The 25,798-nt window shown below is 38.1% G+C and overlaps 1 protein-coding gene across 5 annotated transcripts in view; it reads left to right on the forward strand.

Annotated features, from left to right (window-relative positions):
* The first annotated feature begins 1,376 nt into the window (after window positions 1–1,376).
* The window catches only part of SPART (spartin), a 50,992-nt gene continuing 26,570 nt past the window's right edge, over window positions 1,377–25,798 (forward strand). For 3 of the 5 annotated variants that reach the window (XM_043996197.1, XM_043996200.1, XM_043996201.1), the window contains exons 1-4: window positions 1,377–1,519; window positions 1,782–2,004; window positions 12,713–13,509; window positions 15,842–16,039. In XM_043996197.1, the coding sequence (XP_043852132.1) occupies window positions 12,715–13,509; window positions 15,842–16,039 (993 nt within the window). In that variant the 5' untranslated portion in view covers window positions 1,377–1,519; window positions 1,782–2,004; window positions 12,713–12,714. Of the gene's footprint in view, window positions 1,520–1,781; window positions 2,005–10,355; window positions 10,399–12,712; window positions 13,510–15,841; window positions 16,040–25,798 lie in introns of all 5 variants that reach the window. The other 2 variants (XM_043996198.1, XM_043996199.1) reach the window with 2 other exon arrangements.

Consider the following 25,798-nt stretch of genomic DNA (forward strand, 5'->3'; position numbering starts at 1 on the left):
ATTAAGGCCTCGGGGAGGTTGTGACTTCGGGTTATATTATATATGTAGGTTGAATATGTGATTTCACTTCAGAACTAATAGTCTTTATTCTCCATAGAATTACAGATTTTTCAGAGTTGGAAGGAATTTCAGTGGCCAGCTAGTCCAACCTATACCTGAGAAAACTGTGCATTAAGATATACCCCAAAGTGGTTACATACATCTTAGTATATAGGGTTATGTAGAAGTGTGGACTGGGTTAGGAAATTAAACGCAAAAGGAAGTGTTGGGAAGTTCAAGCGATTATTTAATAACTAGGCTGGCATGTATCCTCTTTCTTTTTCCTCATTACAGATAATCTTTTTAACCTAGTTGTTTATTTGATTAAAACACTAGGCACTAAGGGGGCAGCTAGGTGGTGCAGTGGATAGACCTCTGGCCCTGAATTTGGGAGGACCTGAGTTAAAATGGGCAAGTCATTTAACCCCAATTGCCTTAAACTTCCGGGGCCATCTCCAGTCCTCCTGATGTATATCTTGCCACTGGACCCAGATGGCTCTGGAGGAGAGAGTGAGGTTGGTGACCTTGCACAGTCCTCCCTCATTTAAATCCAGTTCACTGCAAGTCATGACATAGTCCTCTTCCAGAAGGAAGGACAAACAAGACACAAAGCTAGTAAATGTCAGTGGGTGCATTGATGTCCCAAGCCTTTTCTAAAACACCTTGTGGGATCCTTTCCAGGAGAAAGTTTTATTTATCCATTCAGAAAATTTGAAGGACCTTAAAACTTGACAAATTTCTCTTAAAAATAGAAAATACTGGGGGCAGCTAGGTGACACAGTGGGTAAAGCACGGGCCCTGGATTCAGGAGGACCTGATTTCAAATCCGACCTCAGACATTTGATACTTACTAGCTGTGTGACCCTGGGCAAGTCACTTAACCCTCATTGCCCAACAAACAAACAAAAAACAAAAATAGAAAATATTTACAGCAATATTTATAAATCATAGTATATCTTATACATGATAACATAAAAATAGGTTATTTGTATTAAACAGAATAAAGAAAGCGCTTTCGATTCTTAAAGCGCTATATAAATGCTAGCTATTATACACCCCAAAAAACAAATAATAGTAAATCATATATTTAAAATACCACCCCCTAACGGAGAAGCAGAAGCCGGACAACTGCCTAGCACGGTACGGTTGGTCAGGTATAGTCTCTAGTGGCCCGAGGCAATCGCTCACAGTTCTAGTCTAACACTCCAAGTTCAAGGTTAGCAGCTCTGCAGCTGGGACTAAGCGGTCCAGGATGGGCCTGCCCCCTAGCTGCAGGGCGCCTGCGCAGGGGCGGGATGGGTCTGGGTTGGGGAAAGTGGGAGGAGGGGAAACGGGCCTGGGAAAGGAGGGGGCGTGGTTGTAGGCGGCCTAAGCTGAGTCGGTAGTAAATAAAGCCGAAGTCACCGCTGAGGCTTTGGCTTTAGTTCTAGTGCTGACGCTCCAGTCGCGCGCTCCTCTCGGTCTTCCCGAATAGCCGGGGGTGAGGCTTGGAGAGGGGGAAGGCTATAAGGGGAGGCGGGGGTAATCGGGCGATGGGTGTGTGGGAAGTCCCGCTGGGGAGGTGAAACCCGAGAGGAAAGCTCAGGTTTCGGGGAGCTGGCCGCCAACCCGCCGGCCCTGGGTGAGGGAGAGGGTCTGAGCCCGGCCGTTGGAATTGGGCCGGCTGGGCGAACGGCGTCGGGCCGCGAGACGTCTGGGTGTGTCCCAGAGCCGGATCGAGCCTCTCTTTCCTCCCTCCCTAGGACGCTGGTTAAGCGGACGTCACGAGCCTGGCCTGGCCTGCCCGAGGGGTGGGGGAGAGGAGCACGGAGGACTTTGGAACTCCCTCCGCCCCCCACCCTACTCCAAGAGAGCGGGGTTGTGGCTGCTCGAAACAAGTGTCCCTGGACAGCCAGTGCTCGCCAGCATCCGGCTGGCGTCTCCTCCTCTCTGAGAGCTGGGGCTGACGAGCCATAAGTTTGACAGGTAAAAGCCGGGGCGAGTTTCTAGTGCTGCTCTAGGATAGGAGGGGACTGTCAGCTTTCCCCCAGTAGAGCCGCCGTGCGGGCACGTGCTGCGTCAGCTCGAAAGAGACGCGGGAGGAGGGTGTGAGAGTGTGTCTGTATTTGGGGGGGGGGGGGTAGGGGGAGATGGGAACAGACGAGGGGGCGTGCCGAACTGCTGAGTCATCTTACGTCTGCCTGCTCTGGGCCAGAGCCCGGGGAACCAGGAATGTGCAGTTGAGCTAGCTGTCCAAAGGCATCTCTTTGGGTGGAATACAATATAGGAATCGGATCCATTCCGGTGTAGTCAGCAAACTTGTCTGTCTACAATAGAGATCCAACTGATTTCCTCCCCCCCACCCACCCATTTCCCTCCCCTCCAGCCCGATTAAAACAAAAAACAACCCAAACTCATCTTTGTCCAATAGGCTCCTTTGTTGTTCTAGTCGAGTCTGATTTTTGTTAGGGTGCTGGAGTCCCACAAACAAGATTTTTCCACCTCCCCAAATTTACCCCCCCTTTCATCTTAGTGATTAAATTCAGTAAACTTTAATTAAGCGCCTACGACGTCCACCTCTAGAAATTCAGAAAGAGCAAAAGACAGTCCCTGCCTTCAGGGAGCATGCAATCTGGTAGGGGAAAATTGCCGGACCAGGCGCCAGCAAAATGAAGGGTAGATTACCATCAGCACAACTAGTGAAAATGTCAGTAATTAATACTTTCCTCCTGTTTATGTTAACACGTTTGTGATAATTTCTAGGTCTTTCTGAATCAGTTAGAATGGTGTCTATAGTCAATGCATGACTAATAGCCCCTCTTTGATTTTAATGTTTAAATAAGGTATGTGAGGCTTTTTATGTATTCCGTTTCTTCACTTGTAACTTGATGAATATGTTTGAGGCTGGGCTTTTTGCCTGAAGTAGAAGCTTCAAAACTATAGCTAACATGAATTAAGGAACCTAGTTTTGAGACCTAATCCTACTACTTATTAGCGGATTGATCTTGAGCAAATCATCTTCTTTAAATCTATCTATAAAATGGGGCTGATAGGGCTAATAGTACATTACAGGGCTGATGCCAAGATGGAAAAAAAAGCACTTTGTAAAACTTAATAGTGAGGTATAAATTTAATTTTTATTTATACATTTTGTTTCCAGTTATTATATTCCAAAAAACTCTTAATGAATACATTTATGTTTCTTTTTTTGTTTGTTTATTGGGGGGGGGGCAATGAGGGTTAAATGACTTGCCCAGGGTGTTAAGGGCTAAAATTCTAGCTAGTCTGTCTAAAATATCTAATGAGTGGTTGCCAATAAATTATAAGCTTTAGCAAGAGTTAGACTTTTAAGCATTTATTAAGAATAAGAATTTGGTAAAGAGAGAGAGGCCTAGATTCCTATCTATTAAAGGGAGAGCACATTTCTAGCCCCGCTCTCCACCAGAGTCCAGAGGAAAGAGCCCCAGAGCGAGCGCCAGTCTCTTCCTTCCTCCTCCCACTAGCCTGCGTCACTTCCTGATGCCAAAGAAAAGACTCCTGGTCTTGCCCTCAAAGACCTTCGCTTCATGGGTGGAACTCTTCTACAGTAAGTCTCCAGCAGGTGTCGTCATTCCAATCGTTACAGTTCCCCACTTTGTTTCCTCAAGAAACGGTACGTTTCCTTGATGAAACAGTCAAAAAATAACAGAATATAATAACCTATGCTAAATAATAATATGTTAATAACAATATAGAAAAGGAAGAGAGGAAAGTTTTGTCCAGAGGGGCGTTTTTTTTTTTGTCCTCATGAACCGACGCTTTGACATTGGTCTTGCAAAGGGAGGGCCTCTGCAGAGAATACATGTTACAGATGGTGTATATTATAACAGAAAGAGAAAAGAGAAAACAACAACAACAAAACAAAACTGTTCATTTAAAGTCTCTGAAAGTCTTTTCTTAGATGTCCTCTAGGTGTAGTCGTGGAATGGAAGTCTTTTCAGGGGTTGATGTGTGGATGCTGGTAATCAGCCAGGAAAATTTCCTACAAAATTGAGCTTAATACAACTTTAAAATAGCTTTGTCAATAATCAAATCAAACAATGAAAGTTCTCAAAAACATGTCTAAAGGAATTCAGAATCTTAGTTGTTACACATGAAACATATAATAAATCAAAAATTGAAACATTCTTTAAAATTAAATATAGTTCCCCCTTATGGAAGGCAATTGAGAAGACAATTGCTGCGATATTAATTGTTAAAAATAATTTTTATCTTTTTTTCATCACTTTTTGCATCATCTGCCTAATCATCCTCATGCCATTATGAGAAATTTAAAAAATCTAATATAATTGGTAACAGGTGTCAAGGCCAAATTCAACACTGTTATTTATCATGACACCTGAGATAATTATGGGGGTTACCATAAAAGAACAGAGAAATGATGGGATATGAGCATTCCCACACTTGAGCAATATATACTGCCCATGCAGTATGCCAGGCTTAAAATAGGTGGATGGAATATATGTCCATGCCACCGAACATATTGGAGGAAACTGAGTCAGACTTAATCAGATGCATGGGATTGAGATGGTCCATGGCATCAGGCATATAGGAGGGAGCATAGAAGCCAGGTGTAGAAATGAGATGGGTGGGATGAATACTTCCAGCCATCTGTACAATATTGTGGGGAAAAAGAGAATAAAATATTAAACCAAGAGAATCCAACCTCAACATTTGTCAAAAGCCGTTCCCTCGGCCATACCTTGACTTCATGCATGTCTCCCCTCATGTGACAGTTCAGTGTCTGCTTTTGCATGTATTCCTCTTGTGATTGGATGGCATCTTGGCCAACTGGCATCTGATAACTCAGAATAAAGGCAATTAATGTCTTAAATGATAAGTTCCCATAATCCAAGTCTCATATGGATTTAAAAATTGAGGATAATAAATGATTGCAAAAAATGTGAATACATCTTGACTCAGAACACAATATATAATTATGCAACAATTTCAAATAATACCCCTTTTTTTACTTAGTATACTATTTTGTGAAAAATCAGAACATATTTAAATACAAGTTAAAGCACAACAGAATCTCAAAGAAAACTTTTTGAAAAAAGAAAACTTACAAATGTTCCCTTTTTTTTTTTTTGGAATATGCTTATCAAAAATAATACTTCTAGAATCAATTTACACTTGCCATGGCAACCAATTTGCCAGGGAAATGCTTTAAAGAGTTTGATCAAATAATCAGTTGAGAAAAAATAACAAAAACAAACAACTCAGAATATGGGAGCACAATACTCCTAGAATTAACATTGTATTATGAAATCAAAACCATCTTGTAATGTTTCAAAATTAGAGAGATGAATAAATAGAAAAAAAAATACACATGGAACAATAAAAGACAATGAAATTCAAACTAGGGAAATCTAAATGAATGTGAACTTAATATTAATAAGAGTATTATAAAATAGAAACTTGATCACATGACTATAAAAAGCTTTAACAAATATTCTCCTTGTTCTAGAAACTAAGTATAAAACACAATCTCAAATGCATGAAAATCTCTATGAAAATAAACCCATACCATTAATTTCAAAATGTATATATAATAGCATAGAAATCCTATGTAACCTCTGAACTGATACTATTAATACTCTGAGTAAATTCAGAACACTTTTGATCCCGATATCTAAAATCCCCAATACTCATATCAATACCTTGCCCCTTACTTCTACATTTCTGTACAATATATACCCTTCCATGGCAAAAGAAGCAGAGTCTTGAAATATGTTGATGGTTGTCATTCTTATTCAGCTTAAGTTTTTCTTCTTTAACCCCTCTATATTGTCTGTCAGTCTTTTCACCATACAAATGCTTTATAAGATTACTAATTAAAGACAAAAGCAGGTTAGCAAAATTATGAACAAATCGAGCATATCTGGAATTTAAAGCGTTTTCTAAGGTTGTCTCAGAAGCACAGCCAGGTTGGGGAAGGGCTGAGCCTGAAGCTGCAAATGTAGTTAGAGAAAGTTGCGCATGAGCATTAGATCTCTAGACTTCCCAGGCCGGGGAAGCAATGGGCTTGGCCATGGGAGGAGTAGAGGGTGGGGTCTGGAGAGGAGAGGAGGGGAGGGACCAGCACAATTTGAATCAGACTTGATTTTGAACTCAGGCCTGGATTCCTCTTCCCCCACTTTGCCTCCAGGTGCTAGGGGATTAAAAGCTTCTAGAGGGTGGGTCATTGCCTCCAGGCATGCAAAATTAGAGCAACAATTAGTGTTGGAACTGGGAAAAGCAGCAGGAATCTCTTCAGGTTTCTCTGAAAAAGCATGGTTGGGAGAGGGAGAGATATTTCCTCCTGTGAGTAAGTTACTGGCTCTTTTAACAAAAATAAAAAGAAAAATAGAAAATCCATAAAAACAAAACATTAACATAATCTTATCTCCCATTTGTCTGGTTAAACAGACTAAAATCAAAAATAGGGTAATTAGGGAGTTTAAAAGGTCCATTTGAAAAAATTTAAAGGGAAAACATAGCCAGTACGCCAGTACGCCAGTACTTAGCAGTTAAAGGGAGAGGGTAGGGGAAATGTCTTACCCAACCAGAAGATCAGAAGACTGAGGTTTAGCTTTCCTCTTCGTGGTCAGCCATCTGTTAAGGGCTAAAATTCTAGTCTGTCTAAAATATCTAATGAGTGGTCGCCAATCAATTACAAGCTTTAGGAAGAGTTAGACTTTTAAGCATTTATTAAGGAGAATAAGAATTTGGTAAAGAGAGAGAAAGGCCTAGATTCCTATCTATTAAAGGGAGAGCACATTTCTAGCTCCGCTCTCCACCAGAGTCCAGAGGAAAGAGCCCCAGAGCGAGCGCCAGTCTCTTCCTTCCTCCTCCCACTAGCCCGTGTCACTTCCTGACGCCAAAGAAAAGACTCCTGGTCTTGCCCTCAAAGACCTTCGCTTCATGGGTGGAACTCTTCTACAGTAAGTCTCCAGCAGGTATCGTCATTCCAATCGTTACAAGGGTCACACAGTGTCAAGTGGCTGAGGCCACATTTGAACTCAGGTCCTCCTGGATCCAGGGCCGGTGCTTTTATCCATTGCGCCACCTAGCTGCCCCCAATGAATACATTTAAATAATATTTTAACATTTTCCAAATATTTTACATATCCAGAAAATTTGATGAAAACAGGAGTGATTAAAAAAAAAAAAACCACAATACAGGAGAGATGGCTCCTTCAAATTGAACCATACTATGGTTCTAACATTGAGCATTGTATTTGACTAGAGCTTTGGTGCCTCTCACTGTCACCTTTTCAAACTTAGTCATTGTTCTTTTCTCTGCATTATCTCATAAAAACCATTAGTCATTGTTGAACACATATTTTGTTTCCAGTTTTTTATTATTACAAACATTGCTGTTCTGGAATGTTTTTGTGTCTGTGGGTCTTTTCTTTTTGTCAGTAATCTTCTTGAGGTAAATAGTCCCAGTAGTAGAATCCCTGGGTCAAAGGATGTAAATAATTTAGTAACTTTTCTTGCATAATTCCAAATTGAAATTGAACCTCTTAACAGGTGATGTATAATTAAGCTTTTTAAAAAAATTTCATTTTTTAAAAAGCTTCTTTCTTTAGTTTTCCCTAATATAGAATATTTGGCAAAGTAAGTGTAGGAAAAAATTGTTAGCAGATGTCATTCAGTATTACCAGCACATTAAAAATTATTAAGTGTTCCAATGGATGGCAAATACATTTTAACCAAAATCATTAAAGAGCAGCTTGGGTTAGTTCAAAGGGTTCTTAACCTGGGATCATGGACCTCCAGAGTCTAAATGATAGGTTTCAGGATGTCTCTGTACTTACATGGAAAATTACATTATTATTATCATTAACATCTAACTGAAATTAAACATTTCCTTCAGTTTTGAACTTAACCAACAAAACATTCTGAGAAGGGGTGCATGGGTTTCACCAGACAAGTTTGAGAATCCCTAAGTTTAATGGAAACTGGCTGCTAGGTGGTGCAGTGGATGGAGCATTATGCTTGGAGTCAGGAAGACCCAGGTCCAAATGCAGCCTTAGACACTTAGTAGCTGTGCAATTCTGAGCAAGTCACTTAACCTGTCTTGCCTCAGTTCTCTTATCTGTGAAATGGGAATAATAATAGCACCTACTTCTAAGGGTTGATGTGCATCAAATGAGATGATATTTTTAAAGCATTTAGCACAGTGCTAGACACATAGTAGATGCTATCTAAATGCTAGGTATTAAGAATACTTCCATCCAGAGTCAGAGAACTCAAGAGCTTTGGTTCTTAGTTCTATTAAATAGTTGCCTTTGTGTATATACCACCTGTGTGAACTTGAGCAAGTTGCTTAATACCTATGGACCTCGGTTTCCTTGTGGAAAACAAAAAGGTTGGACTTAGATGACTTCCAAGTTCCCTTCCTTGAAATATGTAGTCTCATATTTTGGTTTAGTTTGTTTCTTTTGTCATATAACATTTTATTTTTTGTTTGTTTGGTTTTTTTTTGGGGGGGGTGAGGCAATTGGGGTTGACTTGCCCAGGGTCACACACCTAATAAGTGTCAAAGGTCTGAGGCCAGATTTGGACTCAGGTCCTCCTGAATCCAGGGCCAGTGCGCTATCCACTGCACCACCTAGCTGCCCCGTCATATAACATTTTAAATAACATGTTTTACTATCCAGGGGCAGCTAGGTGGCGCAGTGGATAGAGTGAAGTCAGACTCATCATGAATTCTAATTTAGCCTCAGCTACTTCACTAGCTGTGTGAACCTGGGCAAGTCACTTAACCCTATTTGCCTCATCTGCAAAATAAACTGGAGAAGGAAATCACAAAGCATTCTAGTATTTTTTGCCAAGAAAACCCCAAATGGATCACAAAGAGTCAGAAACTATTGAAAAGCAACTAAACAAAATTTTACTATCTATGCATTTTACTACCTATAGACATTTTGATATTCTATACTATATTAAGAAGAGACAGCATGACATGATAGTGATCAGGCTTTGGAACCAGGAAGATGTAGTGAATTTAAGTTCTACCTATGATATTCATATCCTCACACTATGACCATCACTTAACAGCTGAGTGTTCCCAGGCAAATCACTAACAATATAGTTATAGATTGGTTCAGTTGGAAGTTCCCTTCACACTGGTGAAATCAGAGATCTGAACCTACTTCCTACCATGGACAGTTTTGATAATCTATACTATTTTCAGTTCTCAATTTATTAAAACCCAAGCATAGAGTACCAACAGTATCCTATTTTTTAAAGAAATTTTATATTATTTTGGGTTTTGTAAATTAAAAAAAAAAACACATTACTTCATCATATCTATAATTGTACTAAGCATTTGTATATGGGGAACCATGCCCCTTGATTATGTCACAGGGGAAAATGGTTGGTGGAGGTCCTTTAAAGAATTACACCCTCTCACACACAAATCCAATTAAGATAAAATAATCTTTTATTTAGGTGTTAGAGAAAGGAAATCAAGAGAAAAGTCCTTGAACTTTTCTGATGGGGAGATGGCATGGCACAAAGCCATTCTCTGAGATACCAATCTCCTCTAGCAGGAGAAAAGCAAATACTTTTATAGAGAGCCAATGGTGGAGGGATCAATGGGGTGAACATCTGACTACGGAAAGTTCCCTTTGGGGGTGAGGGAAGCTGGAATGAGGGGAGGTGGTCCTGACTTCTTGAATTATCTGTCCCCTAGGCACACTCTGGCAGCTGCCTCGCCTAATGGGATTATCTCCTTGGGTGGAGGGGGAGACTGGAATGAATGGTGGTAGTCCTGCAGTTAACTCAGTCCAGATCAGGTGCCACTTATCTCTTTAGGTGTGTCTGTCCTTTGGTTTAGCTTCTCAAGGAGAAGGTTCCCCGAGTTCCCCCAGAAAACTTCGGAGGCACACCAGGCCCTTAACACTTGGTACTCCCAAAGCTTTAGGAAAATAGAAATTTGCTCTTAAAAGAAAAAAAAAAACTTGGTTGACCACTGATTTAGAAAATCTTCCAGAACTTTACAGGAAACCTCCAACTTCTGAGTAGGTTGCATTTCTAAAATTACTTTTTAAAAATCAAATTGGAACACATTTTTTCATAGAAGTGATATGGCCAGATTTCTACTTACAAAAATCTGTTCTTAATGTAATTGTTGCTCCTAGTATGAGGGGTAAAGTATAGAAGCTTTAGAATTTGTAGTAGGCTAAGAGAAAGATTCAGCAGGAAGAAAACGAATACTGGACTGTACAAGTCAAAATTTTTTTTTAATATTTACCATTTAGTGTGGGAGGCAGTATACCTCATCAGTATCTTGTATCTTACAGCGGGAAGAACCACATCCCTGAGGTCTCTGAGTAGTTCAAGCAGGTAACTTACAGAATTAGTATGCATGTATTCATTTGAACTTAACAATCAATACCTCCGTTATACAGTTGAGTCAGAATTGAAATGCAGGTTTAATAACTTTTCTGTGTGGTGTTTCTTAAGCTGTCATGCTGCTTTTCTAGTTAGGGCTCTGAGGAGAGAGGACTTCCATGGCAATGGATGGCTTAGAGAAGTAAACAATCTGAGGGGCATTGCTGTTTGATTCCTTGCTAGCCATCTGGCTTTTGTAGCAAGTGAACTAGTTGATATCACATTTCATTCCATTTGCTTAATAGAATGTAACAAGGACCACTAAACCAGAGTGAGGATCTCAGGAAGGGATAAGAATGGTAACTGAAAGTAATGTAATTAGATTGGAAAAATGGTTTTCTCTGGAAAAAATAGGCCAGGATTTCTCTAATTACCACTAACTTCTTCCCCTGAAGGGAGACAATATACATCCCAAACCTGTTGGATCTTCATAGGATTGTCTGAAGGAGGCATGAAATATGAGGTGACATTATAATTCATTCTCATTCTCAAACACACAGGACAGGGCTAAACATTAGCCTTTCTCTTATTCTCTTCCCTCCTTTCAACTCCCCTTCAGTAATATCACCAGATAGGGAAATGATGTGAACTTTGAGTCCAAAGACAGTTGACTTTTGAGCTGAAAGTCAGAATACTGGAGATATAAAGCTGAAGGCTAGGGATGGTAGGGTCTTCCATACTGCAAGAACTTCGAAACAAGGGTCCCAAATGGGCTACTAGCATCCCTGGAGAATAATAATAGCTGAAGGGGCAGCTAGGTGGCGCATCAGCCCTGGATTCAGGAGGATCTGAATTCAAATTCAGCCTTAGACACTTGACACTAGCTGTGTGACCCTGGGCAAGTCACTTAACCCTTATTGCCCCATAACAAACAAACAAATAATAATAATAATAATAGCTGACTTTATAGTCCTTAGTAGCACTTTAAAGTTAAGATTTACAAAACATTCTTTTCACATAGATTAACTCATTTGATTCCTCCCAGCCCTATGAGATAGGTACTATAGCGCTACTCTATAGGTGGGGAAATTCAGGTAGAGACATTAACCAACTTGCCCATTGTTACAGGGCTTAAAATGGTCAGAGGTGGTTCATAACCAGGTCTCTCCTTGCCCCATGATTCCTTTTCTTTTATCCTCCATGAAGGTAGGAAATGATCATTCCTTTCCATATCTTCCTATGTATGTGGTCTTTGGAATATATATATATATGATCAGGATTTTGTTTTAAAGGAAAAAATTCCACATGCATATAGAGAATTTTATAGATTGTTGATTTTTTGGGTTCTTATATTCTGACTTTGATGGCCCCCTTGGAGCTGGGTCATTTGTTTATTGCTCAGGGGTCAGAGCAAAATATTTGGGAGGTTAGTAGGGAAAAAAAAATTTGGTGGTAAACAAAATATCATTTGGGGTATTTTGCATATCAGAGAAAAAGAAGCTAGTAGATAAAATATTATTTGGGGTACACAGCTGTACTAACCTTCAAAATATATTGTTAGTATTTTTCTGTGAGTGTATTCTGTAAGTTATAACCTCCCTTAAGAGATCATTATGATGACCTCGAGATCATGAGGCCTTATCTTATAACAATAGACTCTCTAAATTACAGCCTCCTTTAAGAAGAGACTGTCATGATGGTCTCAAGACCAACAAGCTTCATCTTATAACTATATAGATTATTTCCAAGTATCTTTTACATAGCTTGTTTGTGAATAGTTGTTTGCATATTTTCTCCCCCATTAGACTGAACTTGGTGAGTGCAGGGACTTACTTGTCTTTTACCTTTCTTTGTATCCCTAGTGCTTAGCACTGTGCTTGGTCCACAGCACTCACTTGACAAATGTTTAGTGACTGACTGACTTAATTTATAGGTTTGTAGACTTTACTAAATTGAAATCTTTCTAAAAGTACAGGTCAGCAGCTATTTACTTTATTTTTCCCATAAGGAACCACAGGATTTAAAAACTAGTAATCAAAGTTTAGCCAGCCAATGTAGTCTAGTTATCAATTAATAAAGACAGGTATGGGGACAGCTAGGTGGCACAGTGGATAGAGCACTGGCCCTGGAGTCAGGAGTACCTGAGATCAAATCTGGCCTCAGACACTTAACACTTACTAGCTGTGTGACCCTGGGCAAGTCACTTAATTAACCCCAATGGCCTCACTAGAAATTTTTTTAAAATTAAAATAAAATAAAGACAGGTATGTGTTATATCTGCCATTTTCAGGCATATTAAATCATAATAACATTTCTTGTTTTGCAGTAATGGCACAAGAGCAAGAACCATACATTGAAGAACCTGCAAATATTAAGATCATAAAAGAAGCATACAAGCAGGCCTTTGTATTTGTTAATAAAGCACTGAATGCAGATGAATTGGGGCAAAAGGCAGAAGCAAAGAATTACTACAGTAAAGGAAGAGAATATCTACTCCAAGGAGTCAGCATTTCATCATCTGGGCCTGAATGCACAGGTTCTGGGTGGGAATCTGCAAGACAGATGCAACAGAAGATGCAAGAAACATTGCAGAATGTCAATACTAGGTTGGGAATCCTGGAGCAAAATCCTCCCTCTTTTGTTCCAAGTGATCTTCAAGAAAGGCCCCAGTTATATCCTGTGTTACCCCCTAATGGAAAGCCAGAAAAGCCTTCTTTGCCTCCATCTTTGATTCCGCCATCTGTACAAACTGAAGTTAATGGGAGCTCTCCCTCCACAAGCATGGAGCAGCTTTCTTTGGTTAGTCCTGAATCTTTGGAGGCACCGCCTGCTTATACACCCTGTGCTGCAGACGGGCACTATACTCTGTCCTATGGAACAGAATCTGGGGAATTTTCATCTGTTGGTGAAGACTATTATGGGATTTCCACTCAACCACCTCCTCTTGATGCTCTAGGAGTAGATGTAGAAGAGTTAATTTTAATACCCAGTGGAGTACAGATTTTCTTTGTAACGCCTGAAGGGGAAGTTAGTGCACCATCATATCCTGGCTATCTTCGAATTGTGAAATTCTTGGACACTACCAGTGAAGCGGCTCAAAATCGACCCCCTGGATTTCTTCAGGTAACAAGTAGAAAAACTTTAAAAGTGAAAACCCACTTGACCCAATATTATCCTTTGTTTTGTTGCTTATGTTTTATGCTGTGTCTAGACTAACCGTCACATAGAAGTCCTACTTCCTTTGAGATCTACCAAATGAAACTTAGGGGGTTAGGATAAGTAAGAGATACATTTAGTTTGTTTGGGAGGTGTTTTTTTTTTTTAAGGTAGCCCTTCATTCTAGAAGAAACAAAACTACCAATCAGTCACTCAGTAAACATTTAAGTGCCTATGTGCTGAATAACATACACTCTGCTGAATCACCACAAAAAAAGGTGATTCACTTTATAGTGTCCATTCAATTTAACTCTGTGATAAAAGGAAGACCATGTTATTAATTTCAGCTAGACAACACTGACACTGTTCTATTTATCATGATTTTGGCTGCTATGTGATTTTTTTTTTCTTTACAAAGTTGAAATCAGTGTATGGTTCTGTTTTTTCTAGAAAACCCATTACTTAAGAAATCTTTCCAGCCCCTTCTATGAAGAAACTCAATGAGATTGAGTACAACTTTAACATCAACATTGAGTTGAAGGATTGATAGTCATAAACTGTGTATGTGCGCACATACTGGAGCTGTCATTAGAATGTAATTAAAAGAAATAAACAACTAGAAATGCACTAAAGAAAAGAATAGGTAAAACTGAAAGATACTTAAAACCTCACTGAGGTCTTAAGAAGGACTAAGGCAAAGATTTTTTTTTGGTCATTGGGGTTTGTTTTTTATTTTGTAGCCCCAGTACTTTATACTTAGTAAATGTTTCATCTGAAATAAATGTTTATGAACTCTAGGATAGAAGAAAGATATGGATGTCTGACACACTTTTTGGTAATTGGTTTAGAGTGGTAAGGTTTTTGGTTTTTTCTCCCTCTGTATTGTAAAATAGTGGGAGAACCAATTTTCAGGTATCTGCTGTGAAGGAAAACAAGATGTTTACACATAGTAATAGTGAAGCAAGGACATTTAATGATTATTACACCTAATTACATGAACTTATATGCTAAAAATTAGTTCTTCTAGTAAAAATTTAAGTTCCTTCCACAGGATGTATCTCTATTCATTTGCCTAACTATATCATGAGTTCTTTCTTAATAGTTTCTTTAATATTCTTTTTTTTTTTTTAAGTGAGGCAATTGGGGTTAAGTGACTTGCCCAGGGTCACACGGCTAGTATGTGTTAAGTGTCTGAGGCCGGATCTGAACCCAGGTACTCCTGACTCCAGGGCCGGTGTTCGATCCACTGTACCACCTAGCTGCCCCTTCTTTAATATTCTTAAAGTAAAATTGAACCCGAAAATACAATTACAGGGGTGTGATTTGTTTTCTACAATTAATGTTCAGAAGTTGAGTTGTTAGAGCTTATTTTAGAATTGTTTTCTTGTGCCTCAAAAACTACTAACCTTCTGTTGAATTTGATTACAAAGTGATAGTTTTCCTTCTTCTTGAAGATCTTTACTTATAAAGTGAATATTGTTTGTGGTATTAGTGAACAATAGGATCCTACTAAAGGTTTCCTGGTGCTTTTCATATAAGCTTTATGAAAAGCAGATAGTTTCTATGTTATTAAATATTTGGAATTTTTCCTTCTGAAAAGTTTGTCCCAAAAGATTTTTTGTCTTTCTTTTAATTGTAAATATATCCATAATAATATAAAAGAAAATGGGATAGTTTGCAGAATAATTTGATAGTGGTAATCTAATTTTTAAGAAGAGAAGGGATTTTAGAAATGATGTTTACTAATCTTTGTATATTTCACAGCAATAAAACTGTACTATTCAATATTGAATTCACACTTTTAATTTGAGCTGTGATTTTATAACCAGTGACAAAGTTATTCTGCTCTAGCTCCAAATTTGATCCATTAGACTAGGCCACATAAAATTCTTGTGCCTCAGTACCAGTAGTTTGTTGATAAACTGTCTGGCTTCCAGGTTTATACTTCACCTAAAGAGATGACTGGTTTGAATAATAAAAAGCTTAGCTTACTAGGAACATTGTTCATTTTTAAGCTAGTTTCCTTGTTAGTAAAATTTAATTTTACCCAATATTGGCTGAGTACATTTTTTTAACTTTTTAAAAAACTTAGCCATTCACTTTACTGATCATTCTAGCAAACTAAAATTTTGTCTTTAATGTTGAATTTGATAGGTCTTAAGCTTTCTACAGTGTTATATCAAAAACTTATCTTTGAAATGTTACTTTTCTGTTATTTATTGTTATTTTTGTTACAGATTAGAAAATCAAAGTAAATATTAGACCTACTAATAGAACTAATGTTTCACAATCACTTTAGGTTTGTGATTGGCTGTATCCTCTGATGCCTAATCAGTCTCCTGTTCTGAGCTGCAGTAGTGGAGTCTACATGTTCCCAAACACAACATTACAAATGTCAGGATCCTGTGTGGGTGTTGTCTTGTCTTCTGAACTACCCAAAGAAGATCGAGAACTCTTTGAGGATCTGTTGAAACAAATGTCTGACCTTCGAGTCCAGGTAACCTGTGTTACAATATTAATATGTACATTAATGTAAAGTATTCTGGTATCCAGTGCAGTCTGCTCTTGTGTCATAAGAGTGGGAAGCCAAGCATAAGTTTGAGAAGCACAGTTCACTTTTATTTTCTCTCTACATCTGGAAACTTTTTTTTTTTTAATTTTAGTGAGGCAATTGGGGTTAAGTGACTTGCCTAGGGTCACACAGCTAGTAAGTGTTAAGTGTCTGAGGCCAGATTTGAACTCAGGTATTCCTGAATCCAGGGCTGGTGCTCTATCCACTGCGCCATCTAGCTGCCCCCATCTGGAAACTTTTTAAACTAAAGAGTTGCTATACACAAAGACCCCATTCCTTCTCAGCTTCTCTGTATCCTAGTGGGTGTAGATGTTAAAAGCAAGGTTAATAGGAGCAGTGATAGCTGTTTTAACAAGATGGCTAAATACTAGCATGGGTAGAAACTTGGAGTAGATTATAGAACCACAAAGTTAGGGCTGGAAGAGATCTTAAAGGTCATTTGCTCAATCTTTATTTAATAGATAAGGAAATAGACCAACAGAGGTTAAGTGACTTGTCTACATAAGTAAATGGCAGAACTGGGAAACAAACTATCCCTCTGCCTCCAAATGAAATACCTTTCCTACCCAGATCTCTGCTTAAGGAAGAGGTATTGGTTATGGAAGATGGTTTTTGATATAGTCACATAGAATTTAGGCATCAAAATCGAAAAGAAATACAACTGGTTTTTACTGTTATTACCTTGTAAATTTTTTTTCCTACCATGGTCTTTTTCATTTCCCCAGCCTCCTTAGTGGGGAAAGTGAAGTAGAATTTATGTCATTTAACAAACATTGGTTAACCACCTATTATGTCAGTAAGGAATACACAAACAAAGAAGGAAACAATCCTGTCTCTCAAAGAGCTTATGTTCTGTTAGGGGAGGCAACACATATATGTATAAGTATGTATAGAAGAAATATATACACCCCAAAAGTATGGTAGAGTAATAACATTTATAGCCTATGCAAACCTCTGGGCCTCAGTTTCCTCATTTGTAAATGAAGGAATTGAACTAGATGATCTCTGGTTCATCTAGGGACTTTTAAATCACAGTCTGCTTTTCTAGTGCCTTCCTCTCCCAGTCCTATGGAGCACAGCATCAACACAACATAATAGTAACTCTGCTGTTACTGCTAAGCTATATTATTCCTCAACTGACAGTGTTTTGGTATAATGTAATCATTTTATTTTTTCTTCTACCCAGAATATGCTTTCTTTTATGAATTATGCATTCTCTCCTTTCTCAGCCATACCATCCATGTCACAGTTTTGGAAGTAGATGATTATTTCAATGATGTCATCAATGCTGAAACTGTTCTTCTCTGCTTCTCCATCTCAAGATGCCTTGATGTCATTCTCTACTCTCTCCTACTTTCAGGCTCAGATTGTGTGGTGGTCCTCTGTCTTATCCAGATCAACCCATCTAAATGTGCCCTTGATCTTATCCCCTACCATCTTTTCCAGCAGATTGCTCTCTCATTCTCATCTCCCCCTCATGTTCATCACCTTCACCTTGTTAAGGGCTAAAATTCTAGCTAAACTGTCTAAAATATCTAATGAGTGGTCGCCAATAAATTATAAGCTTTAGCAAGAGTTAGACTTTTAAGCATTTATTAAGGAGAATAAGAATTTGGTAAAGAGAGAGAAAAAGGCCTAGATTTCTATCTATTAAAGGGAGAGCACATTTCTAGCTCCCTTCTCCACCAGAGTCCAGAGGAAAAAAGAGCGAGACTGAGCGCCAGTCTCTTCCTTCCTCCTCCCACTAGCCCGCGTCACTTCCTGACTCCTGGTCTTGCCCTCAAAGACCTTCCCTTCATGGGCAGAACTCCTCTACAGTAAGTATCCAGCAGGTGGCGTTATTCCAATCGTTACAGTCCCCCCTGTTGTTCCTCAAGAAACAAAATGTTTCCTTGACGGAACAGTAAAAACAATATGATAACTATTGCTAACTAATAATATGTGAACAACAATACAGAAAAGGAAGAGAGGAAAGTTTTGTCCAGAGGGGCGATTTTTTTTGTCCTCATGAACCGACGCTTTGACATTAGTCTTGCAAAGGGAGGGCCTCTGCAGAGAATACATGTTACAGATGGTGTATATTATAACAGAAAGAGAAAAAAACCAACAAAAAGAACAAATCAAAACTGTTCATTTAAAGTCTCTGAAAGTCTTTTCTCAGATGTCCTCTAGGTGTAGTCATGGAATGGAAGTCTTTTCAGGGGTTGATGTGTGGATGCTGGTAATCAGCCAGGAAAATTTCCTACAAAATTGAGCTTAACACAACTTTAAAATAGCTTTGTCAATAATCAAATCAAACAATGAAAGTTCTCAAAAACATGTCTAAGGGAATTCAGAATCTTAGTTGTTACACATGAAACATATAATAAAACAAAAATTGAACCATTCTTTAAAATTATAATATTACTATAGTCCCCCCCTTATGGAGGGTAATTGAGAAGACAATTGCTGCGATATTAATTATTAAAAATAATTTTTTATCTTTGTTTCATCACTTTTTGCATCATCTGCCTAATTATCCTCATGCCATTATGAGAAATTAAAAAATCTAATATAATTGGTAACAGGTGTCAAGGCCAAATTCAACACTGTATTTATCATGACACCTGAGATAATTATGGGGGTTACCATAAAAGAACAGAGAAATGATGGGATATGAGCATTCCCACACTTGAGCAATATGTACTGCCCATACAGTATGCCAGGCTTAAAATAGGTGGATGGAATATATGTCCATGCCACCGAACATATTGGAAGAAACTGAGTCAGACTTAATCAGATGCATGGGATTGAGATGTCCATGGCATCAGGCATATAGGAGGGAGCATAGAAGCCAGGTGTAGAAGTGAGATGGGTGGGATGAATACTTCCAGCCATCTGTACAATATTGTGGGGAAAAAGAGAATAAAATATTAAACCAAGAGAATCCAACCTCAACATTTGTCAAAAGCCGTTCCCTCGGCCATACCTTGACTTCATGCATGTCTCCCCTCATGTGACAGTTCAGTGTCTGCTTTTGCATGTATTCCTCTTGTGATTGGATGGCATCTTGGCCAACTGGCATCTGATAACTCAGAATAAAGGCAATTAATGTCTTAAATGATAAGTTCCCATAATCCAAGTCTCATATGGATTTAAAAATTGAGGATAATAAATGATTGCAAAAAATGTGAATACATCTTGACTCAGAACACAATATATAATTATGCAACAATTTCAAATAATACCCCTTTTTTTACTTAGTATACAATTACTTTTGTGAAAAATCAGAACATACTTAAATACAAGTTAAAGCACAACAGAATCTCAAAGAACTTTTTTTTTTTTGAAAAAATAAAACTTTTACAAATGTTCCCCTCTTTTTTTTTTGGGGGGGGAATATGCTTATCAAAAATAATACTTCTAGAATCAATTTACACTTGCCATGGCAACCAATTTGCCAGGGAAATGCTTTAAAGAGTTTGATCAAATAATCAGTTGAGGAAAAAAAAATAACAAAAACAAACAACTCAGAATATGGGAGCACAATACTCCTAGAATTAACATTGTATTATGAAATCAAAACCATGTTTCAAAATTAGATAGATGAATGAATAGAAGAAAATACACGTGGAATAATAAAAGACAATGAAATTCAAACTAGGGAAATCTAAATGAATATGAATTTAATATTAATAAGAGTACTATAAAATATAAACTTGATCACATGACTATAAAAAGCTTTTACAAATATTCTCCTTGTTTTAAAAACTAAGTATAAGACACAATCTCAAAAGCATGAAAATCTCTATGAAAATAAACCCATACCATTAATTTCAAAATGTATATATAATAGCATAGAAATCCTATGTAACCTCTGAACTGACATTAATACTCTGAGTGAATTCAGAACACTTTTGATTCCGATATCTAAAATCCCCAACACTCATATCAATACCTTGCTGCTTACTTCTACATTTCTCTAAAATATATACCCTTCCATGGCAAAAGAAGCAGAGTCTTGAACTATGTTGATGGTTGTCATTCTTATTCAGCTTAAGTTTTTCTTCTTTAACCCCTTTATATTGTCTGTCAGTCTTTTCACCATACAAATGCTTTATAAGATTACTAATTAAAGACTAAAGCAGGTTAGCAAAATTATGAACAAAACAAGCATATCTGGAATTTAAAGAGTTTTCTAAGATTGTCTCAAAAGCACAGCCAGGCTGGGGAAGGGCTGAGCCTGAAGCTCCAAATGCAGGTAGAAAAAGTTGAGCATGCGCATCAGATCTCTGGACTTCCCAGGCAGGGGAAGCTATGGGCTTGGCCATAGGAGGAGTAGAGGGTGGGGTCTGGGGAGGAGGGGAGGGACCAGCGCAATTTGAATCAGACTTGATTTTGAACTCAGGCCTGGATTCCTCTTCCCCCACTTTGCCTCCAGGTGCTAGGGGATTAAAAGCTTCTAGAGGGTGGGTCATTGCCTCCAGGCATGCAAAATTAGAGCAACAATTAGTGTTGGAACTGGGAAAAGCAGCAGGAATCTCTTCAGGTTTCTCTGAAAAAGCATGGTTGGGAGAGGGAGAGATATTTCCTCCTGTGAGTAAGTTACTGGCTCTTTTAACAAAAATAAAAAGAAAAATAGAAAATCCACAAAAACAAAGCATTAACATGATCTTATCTCCCATTTGTCTGGTTAAACAGACTAAAATCAAAAATAGGGTAATTAGGGAGTTTAAAAGGTCCATTTGAAAAAATTTAAAGGAAAACACAGCCAGTGCGCCAGTACTTAGCAATTTAAAGGGTAGGGGAAATTTCTTACCCAACCAGAAGATCAGAAGACTGAGGTTTAGCTTTCTTCTTCATGGTCAGCCATCTGTTAAGGGCTAAAATTCTAGCTAAACTGTCTAAAATATCTAATGAGTGGTCGCCAATAAATTATAAGCTTTAGCAAGAGTTAGACTTTTAAGCATTTATTAAGGAGAATAAGAATTTGGTAAAGAGAGAGAAAAAGGCCTAGATTTCTATCTATTAAAGGGAGAGCACATTTCTAGCTCCCTTCTCCACCAGAGTCCAGAGGAAAAAAGAGCGAGACTGAGCGCCAGTCTCTTCCTTCCTCCTCCCACTAGCCCGCGTCACTTCCTGACTCCTGGTCTTGCCCTCAAAGACCTTCCCTTCATGGGCAGAACTCCTCTACAGTAAGTATCCAGCAGGTGGCGTTATTCCAATCGTTACAACCTCATCATCTTCAACCTCTCCCTGTCAACTTTTCCCATCCTTGCTGCCCATAAACATGCCCCAGTTTTCCTCATCCTTAAAAAGCATTTACTAGACCCTACTGTGTCTTCATACTTTTATTATACCTCTCCTCCCCTTTTCAGCCAAACTCCTTGAAAAAGCTATCATCACTTGATGCTTCAGCTCATTTCTTCTCACTCCTCAAACTTTTTGTAGTTTGGATTCCAGCCTGTCTGCAGACTTACTGACAATCTCTTAATTGCCATATCCGATGGTCTTTTCTTAGTCCTTGTTACCTCTCTGCATTTGACACTTTTGACAGCCCTCTCCTGGATATTCTCTCTTCTGGGTATTCCTGACACTAATTTCTTCTGGTTCGTCTCCTCTCTGTCTGACCTCTCCAGCATTTCCTTTGTTGAAAGTGAGTAGAATCTATAGGAATTTAGTGCTCAGAGAGTGTTACCTCAGTGAGGTTGTTGTGGCTTCACAGGAAATGTCATTCCATAGAAGAAGAGAGGGAGGGCAACAGATGGAAAGAGGAGATTACATTGTGTATGAGAAAGAAAATGGTTTTGGGGAAGACTATAGGTACACTGAACTATCACAGACTCAGGCAAATTTCTGCCAGGGGGGCAATACTTGTAGCCTCACTTCTTCCCAAAGTACATCACAGAGTGACTGCTATTTCTAAGAGTAAGACACAAAGAGGAAAAAAAGGGAAGCAGGGAGTAAGGGGGTAAGATCTATCTGTAAGAGAGTAACAAATTGTTGAAAAGAAAGAACTCAAAATTGGTATTTTAGAATTTTTATTTCTGTGGGGAACACAAAGAGACTAAAGAGGGAATAAATAAGTGTAAAGATCACAAATCAAAGAATAAAAGTTTAGGATAAACAGAAGGGCAAAAGAATTAATGAAAATAACAGAGTAAAGAAATATTTTTTAAGAAAAAGAAGAAGAGAGAAGGGAGGATTTCAATTAACTACTTAACTGTGAGGGGAGATAAAAAGAATTAGTTCAATAAAAGGAAGGAATTTTCCTTTGCTGGCTCATCATCCATGTAATATCCCCTATCTGTGGGACTACCTCAAGGCTCTTCTCTAGGACCTCTTCTATCCTTTCTATACCCTCTCACATGGTGATATCATTAGGTCCCATAAATTTAATTATCTCTGTGCATGTAACTCTCAGATCTATATATCCAACTCTAGTCTGCCCCCTGAACTTTAATCCCATATCAACAGCTACCTATTGGACATCTCAAAGTCAACATCCAAGCCTGAATCCATTATCTCCTCCTTCCAAATCCATCTCTCTACCAAATTTCCTAATTTCTGTTGAAGACATTACCATTATTCTGTTTACCAGATTCATAATTTCAGTGTCATTTTGTTTTCTGAACTCTATACATAGTCTTGAATTTCTTTCCATTCTCTTCTGTGTAATTGAAAAAATATTTCATTGACATGCTTTCTTTTTTTTTTTATCGCTGTCATACCTATCATTCCCTCCCATGAGTCTCACCCTCTGTTGTAACAAACAAGTATAGTTATGCAAAACAGTTCCCCACATTGACCATGTCAGTAAATACATGTTTCATTCTTTAACTTTGCATGCTCTCTCTCTCTCTCTCTCTCTCTCTCTCTCTCTCTCTCTCTCTCTCTCTCTCTCTCTCTCTCTCTCTCTCTCTCTCTCTCCCCTTTACCAAAAGGTGAGAAGCATAATTAGTTTTCTAGAGTTGTGATCAGTCAAAGCATTGATCAGAGTTCTTAAGTCTGTCACGATTGTTTTTCCTTTACCATGTTGTAGTTATTGTATAACTGTATTTTGGTAGCATCCTGAATTGAGGCAAATATTATGGAAAACAATTCAGAACTGTAACCAGAAAGTCACTAAAATTTGACACTAAACTTCAACCCAATGATACTACACTGGTTCTGTTCACTTTACTTTGCATCAGTTAATGCAAGTCTTAATAGGTTTCTCTGAAATCTACTCCTTTGATCATTTCATGAAGTACAATAGTATTCCATACCTTTGTGTACCATAATTTGTTCAGTCATTCGCCAATCAATGGACATCCACTGTTACCAGTTCTTTGCTACTGCAAAAAGTACTTCAGTATAAATATTTTTGTGCCTCTGTATTTTTGTCTTCTCAGTGGCCCTTTTTAATGTATATTTCACAGCCAGTCAGTAAGTACTGTACTCTGTGCAATCAGATCATACTTAGTATATTGAATACAGTTCAGGGTGACTCCTTTTAAGAGTTTGTGAATTCCTTGTTGATAGAGGTCTTTAAATAGAGGTTGGATGAAATTAGTTGTGATTTTCCAAATTTTCTAAATGGACCAAATGTTGTTTCTTTCAATTCTGAGATTCTTTGATCTCCTATTTTCTGAACTATTACGTATATACTCAGTACCCACATGTTTAGGCTAGCCAATAATCAATTGCTGCAGCTTTTTAATTTGTGTAAACTTAATGGCTCTAGTTATATAATCTTCTTAAAGACAGGAATTTTGTCAATTTTTCATGAGTGAATAGCATACTTCCTGATTCTAGGTTAAATTTGTAATGAATGAGCTTCTCAGAACTAGGTTAATTCTCTTGACTTTTATGGATAGAATTCCTGGTCTCCTTTCCACTATATCAAAATCTTCCATTGGCCTGGAAAAAAATCTGTGTCTACCAATCTGCTCTGGATACCACTTGCCAGTGTCTTCTGGTTACCTCATTCCTTTTCAGTTATGGGTAAGACTAGATGACCAATGAACTCCAAATATAAAGTTCTGTCATTATTCTATGATTCCAGAATGTTTGGTTCAACTCCCATTTTCATCATTTAATAGCTGCACAAATGTGGATAATTGACTTGACATCTCTGAGGTTTAGTTTCCACATTTCTTAGACCCGTAATTGTTAGATGACTATTTTCCTAATAAACCTAGCTTTTTTTTTATGTTGTATTTTATTTTAGTTTCCTTTTTTTTTTTTTTTTTGGCAGGGCAATGAGGGATAAGTAACTTGCCCAAGGTCACACAGCTATAGTAAGTGTCAAGTGTCTGAGGTCGGATTTGAACTCAGGTACTCCTGAATCCAGGGCCGGTGCTTTATCCACTGCGCCACCTAGCTGCCCCGCTACTAGTTTCTAATATATATTTTTAATGCCAGAAAATTATATTTCCCATAGCAGGTAAGTGTGAAAAATTAAGTTGCATATGTTACAGTAAAGGCTTAAAACCTCCTTTAAACAGTTAAACATAGAGGTTGTGATGACACAAATTCCTTATATCAGCTCTGATAATGGAAGCAGAAACAAGAAGAGTCAAGTGGATGTTATAGCTAATATCAGTACTTCTTTGGTTGGGTAAATTTGAGATAAACTTGAAATAATTCTTAATACTTATTTGAACCTGTATTTGAATGTCCTTAACATATTTCTAGAAAAATATGCATTATAGTACTGACCTAGGTCATTGTCAGGGAAAACTTCCAAAAAACTGGGGCTGTCCAAATATATCCTCATATATCCAGAATATAGTAAAATGCAACTGTCAATTTGAAATTAAACAGGGCTTAAACAATAAAAATAGGGACAGCTGGGTGGCACAGTGAATAAAGCACCAGCCCTGATTCAGGAGAACCTCAGTTCAAATCCAGCTTCAGACACTTGACACTTATTAGCTGTGTGACCCTGGGCAAGTCACTTAACCCTCATTGCCCCACAAAAAAAACCAAAACAAACAAACAAATAATAAAAATAGATGTAATAAAACCCTTCTGACATATAGTCTTTGCATTTTATTCATATGAGGGCCCCTTACTCAGAGTATATTCATTCCCAGTTTTGCTCCCAGTTAACAGCAAGCTTGGCTATCTCCTTTTTCCTCAGCATATTAGAAAAGGGTGAGAAGATGTTACAGGCAGACATACGGATTTCAAAAAATAACAACTTCAATGATGAAAGAAACAGAAAAAGCAAGCATAAGAAGTCAGTTATAGCAGTCTTCAGTCATTTAGTGTGGAGGGCAAATAGCCCTAAGTTATGACTAAAAGCATCACATCAATATTTTCAGGTGTAATTATTGTTGTTTGTATTTGATGATCTGTAGACATCCAAGAGCAATTAAATTGTATTCAATATAATTATGATAGGGTAGACCTTAAGTAATCTCTAAAACTCTGCTATTGAGAATGACTCTTCAAGGGTTCCACTTTTCCAAATGAATATACAAATAACTGCATCATTTGGGGTATAAAAAGGGTAATTTAGCATATCAGAGAGTGGTAGGCTTGGGATTAGAGAGACCTGTGTTGAAATCTTGCCTCATGATATTCATTAGCTGGGCAAGTTGTTTTAACCTCTGTGCCTCAGGCAACTTCTGAAGATTTCTTCGCTGAGTCACAGGCTGAAATCTGTATTGGTGAAGACTAATGAAATCTCAAGTTCCTTTGTGTATGATTATATAA

Source organism: Dromiciops gliroides, chromosome 3 (genome assembly GCF_019393635.1).
Source record: "Dromiciops gliroides isolate mDroGli1 chromosome 3, mDroGli1.pri, whole genome shotgun sequence".
Taxonomy (NCBI): domain Eukaryota; kingdom Metazoa; phylum Chordata; class Mammalia; order Microbiotheria; family Microbiotheriidae; genus Dromiciops; species Dromiciops gliroides.